This window comes from Dipodomys ordii, unplaced genomic scaffold, assembly GCF_000151885.1.
Source record: "Dipodomys ordii isolate 6190 unplaced genomic scaffold, Dord_2.0 Scaffold68, whole genome shotgun sequence".
Classification (NCBI taxonomy): domain Eukaryota; kingdom Metazoa; phylum Chordata; class Mammalia; order Rodentia; family Heteromyidae; genus Dipodomys; species Dipodomys ordii.
The window spans coordinates 2,064,813-2,076,246 of record NW_012267284.1 but is presented as its reverse complement, the minus strand read 5'-3'; the positions used below and the strand labels follow the sequence as shown (position 1 = coordinate 2,076,246).

Genomic DNA, 11,434 nt, shown 5'->3' with positions numbered 1-11,434 from the left:
CCCAGGCAGGCTGAGGGGCAGTTTGAGCAAAGGGAGTGGTCTTTCTGGGGTCTCTGGACAGATGGAAGAGTGAGGGTCTCAGGCAGGCGTAGGGCAGGACGAGCTCCAGGGGCAGATCGGGCGCTCTCGGTCCTTTTCTGCCCCGCTGCGCCCCACCCACGGCACCCTGGGAACTCTGAGTCTGGGTCTTACTGGAGTGTCACGGGGCTGCCGGCCTCAGTTTCCTCGGCGCAGGGAAACTGTGGTCCCGCAGGCGGTGGTGATTCCCCGCTGGAAGCACACACCGGGGTCGGGGTCCAGATCCGCAGCGATCTCCACGCCGCGGCGGGGACGATGGGGGGTCGCGACGTCAGCTGGACCCCGAGCCAGCAGGCAGGCGGGCCGGGCCGGAGACTCGCGAGGGCGGCCCGCAGGCAGCTGTCCGCGGGGCACAGCGAAGGGCTGGAGGGACGCGTTCTCCGTGGGGCTCGCGGCCCGCGCCCGGGGGACACTGATTGCTCCACGCCCGAGTGGCACCGATGCCTTGGCGCCCTCCGCCGCCCCCAACGCCCAGTCGTTATTGCTCATGGGGGGCACGGACCGCAGCTCGGTGCCGGTGCCCAACGACACCTCCTGGGCCCCACTCGCACCTCCTCGAGGGGCTCGCCCGGCGCCTGACCCTCTCCTGGGGTCGCTGCCCTGCGCGGCCTCCGCACGATCCGGTCTCCTGGTCTCCTCTTCTCCTCGCGGGTCTCGCGGTGCGCTCCACCCCACCCGGACTGGAGTGGTTGTTGTGTGTGTTTTTCTCTAATTCTCCGGAGTTACTCTTTTGTTGCCAATTGTTTCTATGCCCTGAGGCCACGCTGTAAATGAGATGTTACATCTGCACCGAGCTAAGTAAACACTTTATAAATGAATAAATAAGCAAATAAATAACGAAATAGTCGTCTGGGGGCCCCTCCCCGGGCTGCCACAGCTCCAGACTGCGGGTCAGCGCTCCCTCGGCCAGGCTGTGGGGGTGGGTGGGCTAGGAGGGTGGGGTGGGGACCCTGGCATACCCATCCCTCCTTTTCCACAGAAGCAAACCGACCCAGTGGCTTTGGACCAAGCATTCCACCTCGGTCCCCCTTCTATCCCCTCCCCAATTTTTCTCTATGTCATCAATATAACACCCCCCCCAAAATGGCCTTTTGGACCCAGAGCTTTGAAACAAAACCAGATCCATTCGCTCTTAAATCTGGATGTTCTTCTGATCTTCTGATTCCTCTAGGGCTTGACCTGTTGGGTCAGGGGGGTTGTCTACAGGGGACAGTCCCCGGCACTGTGAAGCAAAGGAGAGGCCTGTCCTCCCTCAGCCTGCCCGGGCTGAATGGGAGAAACCCCATAAACTATCACAAACAAGAAAAGCAGAGAGAGCCAGCGCCACCAGCCCGCAGCCTGGACTCTGCCCAGTGCGACTTGGCATTGGAAAAAACCCAGGCCAGGCTGGGAATCCCAGCTCGGAGAGGCTGAACTTCACAATTATTGAGGATAACAAAGACAAATGAAAAAGCACTCATTGAGTAACTGATATCAATTATGAAACTCAGCTTTGGAGTCTGGAATAAATGATAGGGGAATTGGCCTGAGAGAGAACGAAACAGACATGTTATTATTTACGCCAGATTAAGAAAAGTATCCAATTTGCTGGCCCTCTCCTGCCCCGTGGGAATCAGCATCAATTTTATTATTGTTCCTCCGATTTTAATATTCTCTAAATGAATTACTATTGAGCGAGGTAGTTAGTCAATAGTTTAATGCAATTAATTATCTTTAAATCGTTTTGTTATCTCTTTTTTTTTTGAGAAAGAGTCTTAGATCTAACTCCACTAAGCATTTATCTACTGGAAACTGGAGTTGTTAGGGGTTTTGTTGTTGTTGTTTTTTGTTTGGATTGGGGATTGGGGGGGCAGGGAAAAGAGAATTGGGGTGTTGAAGGGCAGTTGTGGCTCCTCCAATCTAAATACACTCAGTGTGTGGACCCTGCGTGGAGACCCGCAATCCACTCCATCTTGGGTTGAGGCTGGGGGTACAGTTCAGGTGTCAGAAGTGGGGTTCAGTGTTTGGGTGCTTCCTACCAAAGTGGGGTGCAGCCCAAATTTCCCAAAGCAGACTCGGCCTCTTTTGTTTCTAGTTTAAGAAGATGGGGGGGGGTAGAAATTACTAACAGGTCACTCCAGTTCCCACTTCTTTCCAGACTCCCTAGGGGAGTGGTCTGGCCTTGTCTTAGGTGCAGCTGTCAGAAACTAGCTCTTTCTGGTTATACACGGGCTTCTCTGCCAACACAGGTTAAGGGAGAGGGGCCCTGGGAGGAGGACTTGTAAGAAAAAGAACTGTGATGGAAATGATGGAGATGTAACTCTAAAGTCTGTTTCTTTCTTGTATATGGGGATGGGAAAGCCTCATGGCTGTCCACACACCCTCAAGACTTACAAGAGTAAGTACAGATGGGTTCTGCAGAGCCACTGTGGGGCAGACAGCGGAGGGAGGTCGGAGGTCCGCTTACCTCACATGGCTCGGTCGAGTCTCAGGCCAGGAGGGTCTGCAGCTGTAGTGTGGGGTGGGGGAGGAGGAGGAGGGAGCAGTCAGAAAGTGCTTTCGCGTGGGGGGTTGGGGACTCCAGAAGCTGAGATCTGAGGATCACAATTCCTCAAAGCCGCCTGGGCAGGAAAGTCCATGAGACTCTCATCTTGCATTAACCAGCAAAAAGCTGGACATGGAGCTGTGACTCAACTGGTTAAGTGCCAACTTTGAGCCAAAAAAAAAAAAAACAAAACCTAAGAGGCAAAGAGTCCAGGCCCAGAATTCAAGATTCAACACCCACAAAGAAAGAGAGAGAGAGAGAGAGAGGAAGGAAGGAAGGAAGGAAGGGAGAGAAAGGAAGAAAGAAAAAGAAGGAAGGAAAAAGAGAAAAGGAAAAGAGAAAGGGAAGGAAAGAGGAAAAGTAAGGAAAAGAAAGGGAAGGGAAGGGGAAAGGGGGAAAGGAAAGGGCTGCTGGCTCCCAGTGGCCGGCTGAACCACACTGATCAGAAGCAAAGGGGAGCAGAGCAAACTAAGGGGATGTGAAGGTACCGCCTCGGCCTGCTGCCTGCTTCTGTCCCTGATCATGGAGCAAGGGAAGTTTCCTGTGAGGCCTGGTGTGGTGGAACTCCTTCTTTCTAAGGAAGAGAGGTGAAGGGATAAGATGGCAGGGAGATAGCCTTGTTGGGGTGCCAGGTGAGGTGGCAGGGTGCTGTGGGGGAGGGGTGGGAGTGGACCCCTCTGGGTTGCAGTGATGCTGAGGATGCAGGCCTGTCTGACCCCACATAAGAAGTGTGGACTCCCCGCACCGGTGCCCACAGGACTGCAGGTGAGCAAAGGGTCACAGTGAGTGACCCACTGGCCAAGGGGCCTCTCCAGGATGCCAGCACAAGCCCTGAGAATTCTCCTCTTCCTCCCCCCCACACCCCCAACGCCCTCTCATCAGCCCTCAAAGAGAAAAACCGCCGGACCCTCTTCTCACCATTCAATGAAAATTGAATTGGCCCGAAATAGCAGCTAGTACGGGACCTGGTATTTCATAGTGTTTTAAAAGTAATATTCCGTTTGTCGGAGCCGTGAAATAGGGCACCAGAAACGCTACAAGAAATAAAAAGAGTAATTTCTCAGTGGAGAAGTTGTCTGTTTCCAATTCCGGGCTAGGGATCGCTGGAAGCCGGGTGGGGGGCTGCGGTCTGCTGGAGACACCCCCTCCCCGCCGTCCTCAGGGCCTCCCTCCGGGCAGCGGTGGGCCCCGGGACCCCCCACCCCCGCCCTGCCCCGCCCCGCCCCGCCCCGCACACCCTGCACATCTGGGAAGGGTATCAGGGCTCCGCGGGCCGGAAGTTCTCACACTACACGACTCATTAAACACGGGGCTAGGATTCCGCGGGCAACGGGGTGAGGGTGGGAGTTTGGTTGGGGGGGTGGGATTGGAGGTAGCTGCTCTTCCCACCCCCCACCCCTGCCCCATCCCGTTCATCTCCGGTGGCAGTAGCTGGCCCGGAAAGAAAGATGGGGGGTGGCTGTCTGGGGAGGGCGGGGAGAAGAGACCTCTCCCCCAGGGCCTGGGAATTCTCTGGGTGTCCAAGTCAGCAGGCAGGCAGACCCCAGAACCCACCCTGTCCCCCTCTGGCTGGGGTTTAGGGGGTGGCCTAGTGTGACTTTGATTCCGGAAAAGACTTGTGTCGGGCTGGGGAAGGTGGGTGTCTCACCCCCCCAACACACACACTGGGCATAGAAGAGGAAAAGTGAGAACAACTCAGGCCAGCACTGAGCCAACGGCAGGATTTTGCCTGGGCTCAACCAAATGGAGAGGGAAGGCCCCCAAAGCCTCCCGGAGGGGGCTGCTCGCCCGGCTCAGCCAGGCCTTGAGGGTCCCTCCAAAGGCTTCCCAGCCTGAGCAGCCCCCCCTCCCCAGCCCTTCCTCCTCCTCACACCCCCTCATTTGATGGTTAGTGATACCGCCTTAATGTCTGAAGTGGATAATACTTGGGGGGGGGTTAAAATTACAATTGTTTCCACTTAAATTTACTTCCTGGCCGGAACCTTTCTCCATTCTCCATCCGTCTATGGGGTTTCAATATCTTAAATGTTTAAAAAGGTTTTATTCTGTACTTACACTGAGTGAAATTAAAAAGAAACAGTAAAAATGTTTGAAAATGAAGTGCATTATGTTTAATAAATTTAAAATGAACAAAGACTGCTATATCGCAAGCAATATCATTCTCTGCCCAGGGGCATTTAATAAAGACTAGAGGTTTGGGGGGAAAGGGAAAAAAAACAATATTTTCTATTAAAATTCTGCGCTGTGTTTCAATATTAAAAGACTATGTGATGAATTTCCAGTGCAACCCAGACGGGGTCAGAGATTAATTTCATTTCTTTGTGGTCAACATTCTGTCGATAATTAATCAAAAGCAGAGTTTCTTAATGAAACACTTTTCATAAGGTGATAATTAGCAGGAGAGAAGCGGCCCGCAGACAGTTCTCGCGAGCTGCCTAATAACCAGCAAGGAGCGGGACTGGATCCCGGGCCGGGGGCGGGGGCCGTGGGGACACAGGGTCCCCAGGGAAGGGCTCCGTAGCGGCGCACCGCAACCCTCCCCCCCCACACACACACCTCCATCACCCCTTTCCTTAAGCAATGAAGTCCCAAGCTCTAGCCGCGATGCAAACCGGTTCTGGGACGATTCTCTTAGGCTACACAAGAGAGATTTAGGAGAAAGCAGAAAACGCAAGGGGTCGTGTCGGACCCACCCCGCCACTTCTCGGCCCTACTGGGGCGCGCTGTGTGGTCTTAGACCAAGCAATTCGCCTCTCTGGGCTTCTTACTCCAGTCCTGCCCGCTGGAGGTGGCTCCAAGTCGGAGCCACCTTGGCCTGGGGCGCCAAGACTCAGCCTTTGTTTTAAATGGTCACCCTTCAGAAGAACTCTGGAAGGCCCGATGGGCACCGATGGCCACCTCCCCCTCCCCCTACCCCCGCACATCTCCCGGAGTCTAGCTCCAGCTGACCGCTGGGTTCCTCTGCGCGCAGCTGCCAGCGCCTCTCCCGGCCCCGCAGCCCGCGGCGGGGACGCCTGGAAGGGCGCGCGCGGAGGGAGGGGGAGCGGCGCGGGAGGAAAGGGAGAAGGGAGGGAGGGGGTGGAGGCGTCCGCAGACAGAGGGGGATTATTAGTGCATTATAAAATTACTAAAAATAAATGGAAAACAATTAAGGGGTTCAAGAGTAAATAAAGTTAATGAAACAAAATTAGCAGCAATTAGCGGCGGCGCCCGCGCGCGCTTGCGGTCACGCGCGCGCCCCGGCAATCGGGGAGGTTTGTGGTTCTGAGCTTGGGGCCTCCGGGCCCCGCGAACAAAGGCCTCCAGCCCGGATCGGCCGGGCGCAGCCGGTGGGCGCCAGGGCCCCGTGTCTTGGCCCCAGCGATCAAGCTCGACCACCGGTTTCCCCCGTGCCCCCCGTATCCCGGGGACTCCCTAATCCGGAGCGCAGCGGCAGGTGCCCGGTCCCACCGCAAGTCTGGCCGTTCTGGGCACTGCTCGGGGGAAACCCTGTAAACTTTCCGATAAGGCCAAGAGGCGGGAGGGGTTCTGTGCACAGGAGATTATTGATAGTTATTGAAAGTCCCCAAATAGGATTTACAAAGCAGGCTCCTGCGCCTTTAATAGAATTCTAGATAATCTTTTATCACAACAAGACACCCATAGAATTATTTAAACAGATTGGACGGCTGCAGCAGCAAATTTCAATTATTCTAATGCTTTAATAAATGTGGTGCGTGTGTATTAAATTCAAGCTTCTTAATCCAAATTTTACGATTTAACTGCTCTGATTTTTCATTACTGCAACACCCACACGCGGCAGTGGCCCGCCCGCTCCCTTTCTGGGGGGGTGGGACGGGGAGCTTAGAGTCGGGGCGGCCGGAGACAACCCTGAGCCGGTGGCTGGCGAGGGGTACCCGGCGGCGCAGCGAGGCCGCTGATGGCTGGGCAGGCGCCATGGGGGGGGTGTGGAAAAATAAAGAAAAAAGGAGGGCCCGGGGTGCTGGGCCCTCAGCTCCGGGGCTTCGAACCCCACCGTACTCACATCGCTTGGCCCGGCGGTTCCCCAGCCTGGAGGGTCCGCTCCCGGCCAACTTTGAGTGGCCTCCCCTAGACAGAAGGGGGACTGGAGAAGGGGCGATGGTGGATCGGCAGCCCTTGGCCAGAAATGCACCCCTAGCTCCTCCTGGCCACCCGTGCTGAGAATGCTGGGGGAACTGCGGGACCCCAACAGCACCTCCCCTTGCAGGGAGGGTCCCTCCACTGCAAAAACTTCCCAGTGCCCACACCACCCCTAGCCCGGCTGCAACCCAGTCCCAGCAAGCGAACCCCGGGGAGTGGGGTGATTTCCCCTGGACCTGGAACTAGGCGCAGGGCCTCCTCCACACAGCGCGGCCTGCAAGTGCGCAGAGGGTCACGGATAAGCCCGCCAAGCCTGCTTCTGTCCAACGAAGAAACTGAGGCCTGGAGCTCTGGCCTGGGTTTCCCCCAGAGTTTCTCAGGAAAAGGGTCAGAGGGTTAAACCGAGCAGAGTTGAATAAGGGGCCACCCTAGTTTCATGGGCCCGTCCAGGCTGGAGAAGAAAAGAAAGGGACAGGGCGATGGAGGCAAACCTCCCACCCTGGCACTGGCGCGGGTCCCAAAGACACCTCCTCAATTCCTTCCCACCCCCACCACCACTCAAGGCCCCATGGCCGGGCCTGACCCGGTTGAGCAGTGACTTGGGCCCGGTCCAAAGGCGTCGATCTCTCATAATCTTTGTTTAATGTTGCATTTCTAAGCTCTGTATTAAGCAGCGGTATGGGCGGCTGGATATTTAGTTGTATATAATTTACACCCTGATCCTGAATCGATCTGACACCTCGGGATGGAGTCTCTCTCATTTTTCACGCTCCTTCCGAGGTGCCGAAATAATACCCTCTCATTAGGAGACTGCGAGGCCTGGCTAATTTATCCAAACTGTCAGGGGCTTGTACAACCTCGGGTTAAAAATAAATCAGCAAAGAAACAACACCCTTTTCTCCCCACTCCCTGCAGCCACCCCCCTTTCCTGTGCCCTCCCCACTCCACCCCTACCCAACCGATTTATCAACAAAATTAAACCAGCCGGAATCCGACCGATTGACTAGTAAACAGCAGAGTTCTGAATGCTGGTGCTATATCCAAGAGGAGAGCCAGGACCCGACCATTTATTAGACAACTGAGTCCCCACTAAGCACAGAAAACCATCACCCTGGGGTGGGTGGGGGGAGCCTCCCGAGCTGCACTTCCAGACTCAAGCCTCCATTTTGAGGCCTCTCCACGCTCACCCCAGACCATTGCATCCCTCCCCCCCCCCCAGCTGGTTCTAAAGCAGAACTCACCTGGGCCCTGCCTGCACCCCAGCTCTGGGGAATCCAAACCTGGAACCATACTCCCCCACCTTCCCAGCTGCCTCTCTCCCCCGCCCTCACCCCCCACCTGCCCACCGAATGACCGGAGGCAATGCCTTAGTAGCTTCCGTTGGCACCCCCTCCCAGCATACCTCTATCACCCTCTACAAAGCCCCCCACCTTGTTCTCCCGGCCACCCCAATCTACCGCACCCCAAGCACAAAAGGTGTGTGTGGAGGGGGAGGAGGAACCCTTTTTTCATCTTCTGTAAAATTAAAAAATCATTAGTCGACTTGAGGTAGTTGATTCCGAAGAAGAGCCCGCTTTTGCAAATGAGACTCTTGAAATTACGTCGATAATTAATTGTGCAAATTTGTTTCTATTAAATAAAAATAACACGTATTGAAGAACTCAATTAGCATTAATTAAGCTTGATATCCTAATTTGGAAGTTGTATAATAGAAAACAAGCATTTTAGAGGGTGTTTTCCTGTCTCCCCCTCCTTCTTTCTCTCTCTGCCTCTGTCTCCTGCTCTCTCTCTCTCCCTCTCTCTCTCTCTCTCTCTCTTTCTGCCTCTCTTCCTCGGCTGGAGAGAGGAGCCGCCGTAGCCTTTGGGCTGCTTCTCTCTCCTTAGAGAATTGGAAATGAGAAATGAAGATGGGGAATCAGGAGGTGCTAAATTAACTGCCTGATCTGCACTTATGGTTGCATACACATCCCCCCATTACGGGGCCTTTCTGCAGCTCGGCTCTTAATATTCTAGGCATGGCGAGCCGTCTAGATAGCAGATTTATCAAATGGGAAAATGAATGTATGATGATCAGTTAAATTGAAAATCAGCGCCTGCATGACAGCTCGACCTGACACCTCCGTAATTAGAAAGAAAAATGATGGCGTCGGATGCATAATAGAGCAAAAACAATTTACACTCTCCCATAATGATCCGGCGTTCAAATTGAAAATTTCTCCTGGTAGAAATTGAATTCATAAAGTATGATTCATGAAGGACACATCTCCTGGAGGCTGGCTCGACCAGATCGATTGATAGTTTGTCTAGAATCACACAGCCTGCTGCTTTTGGGGCTTCCAGGAAGAAAAAAAAAAGCTAAACTGTTTAAGTAAATCAGTAATTTCACCTTAAGGACACGAGTGTGCAGCCAGCGATACTCCAGCATTCAAACTGAAAATCCATTAAACATGAGGCCTTCCCCCCCCCACTCCGTGCAGCCACCACCAAAATGAACAGCTGTAATTTGAAGGAAGGAGGCAATTTATCGCTGCCAGACAAATTGTGCACCTTAGATAAAATAACCGGCATTTTACGCACAATTTTCTGCTACAATTTCATAATTTAAATGACACTTTAAATACAGTTTAATGGAGGTTGGGAGAGAGGAAAAGGGGAGAGCTGACCGCAGGTGGAGGCCAGACCTTTCCCCTCCGTCAGAGACAAAGGGGTCACAGAGAGCTCTTGGGGAACCCGGTTTGGGTGTCTGTGGGGTCTGTGGGGAAAGCGAGGCTGGGAGCCCAGGAAGCTGACCCGGATGGAAGTCCGACACAGCAGGAGGGCACACATCAGTGACCCGTTCCGGTTGGAGCCTGTGTCCCTGTCTCTCCGTCAACTTCTGTTTTCCACTGGGGGCGACTTGTCCCCGAGTTGGGCCGCCAGCAAGCTGCGGCTCCTTCCTACAGATCCACCCCCCTCTCTCCTGCTCTTCCTTCTCCCCCCCCCACTTTCTTTTGATCTAATTATTTTTCCTATAAGCTCGGTCTCCTAGAGAGCAAATATCAGAGTCACTGAGCGAAAATTATGTAAATATTATTAAAGGAACTCGGGCTCCGAAATTCATTTGCGCCCGCGCCGAGGAGGAAAGCTGTCCTTCTGATTATTTTCAATTTATTTGCAAATAAAGGCCTGATGACCAGGAGGGATCAAGGATATTTAACCAGGCTGTAAACATAATTCCACTGTGCTCAGCCTCGCTGGAATTAATGGTTTTAATAATTGGGATCCCCAGTTCTCGGGGAATTGGTGGCTTTTGCAGTACCGAGGACAGTGGGTTGGGATTTTTGGGGGGGAGTAGGGTGGGGGGGCGTTGAGAAGGAGAAAGACTGGGAGATTAGTGGCCATTCGCTTCGGGGTGGGGCGGCTGCGGGCAGGGGAGGGGGCTCAGGCCTAGCTGCAGGCTTCAGCCAAGTTTGCTAATATTTCTTCGCTGCAGATGTCCTGAAGCCCCCGAAGGGTCCCCTGGGGACCCGGACCCTATTAGAACAAATGTGCGCTGCTTTTGTAAAGAGGCGCGTTGGCGGCGCCTGTCCTATTACAAGCGACACATGATCAATAGGCTGATAACACAGCAACATCAATATAAGCGACAGAACAATAAGGGATATCATTGGGCATCTATCTTAATATAGCCGGCTACAAGAGCGCTGACAAAGAGTGTAGCTCATGAAAATTCCGCCCCACGATTCCCCATCTCCGCTCCAATATGCGCACGCACTCCCCCAGCTGCCGGCGCTATTATTCTCCAATTTCAATTTGACACCCCAGCCTTTCATGCTAATTCTATTATTGTAGGAAGTTTATGTGATTTCATATCGCTAGAAATCGGTAATGTATAATAACCCTTTGGGCAAGAAACCCAGTCCCCGCAGCAGCCACCGGAAAATAATTACTTTCATATCAAAACTCTGCAGGAACCCAGCGGCCCGGCCCCTCGCAGCCCCCGGCTCTGTCACCCCGCGCGGCGCGCGCGCCGCCCCGGCGTGTGCCAGTGCGCGGGGGCGCGCGGGGAGGGGAAGGGAAAGGAGGGGAGGCGCGCGGGTGTGCGGCGCCCGCTAGGAAGAGGGGAGCGCAGGGGAGGGTCGGAGAGGGAGGGGAGAGAAGCTGCGGATGTATAAATTTGTTCAATCAGAAAACACAAACACGCGCACACACACAAAAGGAAGCATTAAGCGCCGGACATAGAGGGAGGGGCAGAGCCCCCTTCCTCCCATCCCCATTCCCACCCCTGCTGGGGGGGGAGGAGGGAGGGAGGGAGGGAAGGAGAGCGATCCGAGGGGCACAGCGCCCGATTGGGTACTAGGCATCCGGAAATGTGAAGGAAAACCAAAACAAACAAACAAACAGAAAAGGATGCGATTCCAGAGTTTGCGTTTGATCAGCTTTATTTATCAAAAATGGTACATATATAAATATTCTTAGACATTTTTGCATTTTACAAGGTTGAGGATTCTTGTTGTGGGTTTGCACGGGTGGGGCGGGGGCCCGTGGGTTCTTTTTCTGTCCCTCGGGAGGACGTGGGGAGGGGGGAGTCTCACCCCAAGACCTGCGGTTGCTGCCTAGGTCCGAATCGATAACAGCGTTTGTTTTGTTGTTCTTGGTTGCCTTGAAAAATAATAATAATAATAATAAAAAGGAAGAAAACAAAAGAAGGAGGGAAAAGCAGTGGATCTAGAGCCGATCACCTGATTTGTT

The 11,434-nt window shown here is 53.9% G+C and overlaps 1 protein-coding gene across 1 annotated transcript in view; it reads right to left on the bottom strand.

The window, feature by feature from the left end:
- Positions 1 to 216: 216 nt before the first annotated feature.
- Uncx (UNC homeobox) overlaps positions 217 to 11,434 on the bottom strand; it is an 18,016-nt gene continuing 6,798 nt past the window's right edge. Inside the window, exon 5 of the mRNA XM_013023376.1 lies at positions 217 to 758. Within this exon, the coding sequence (XP_012878830.1) occupies positions 217 to 758 (542 nt within the window). The remainder of the gene's footprint in view (positions 759 to 11,434) is intronic.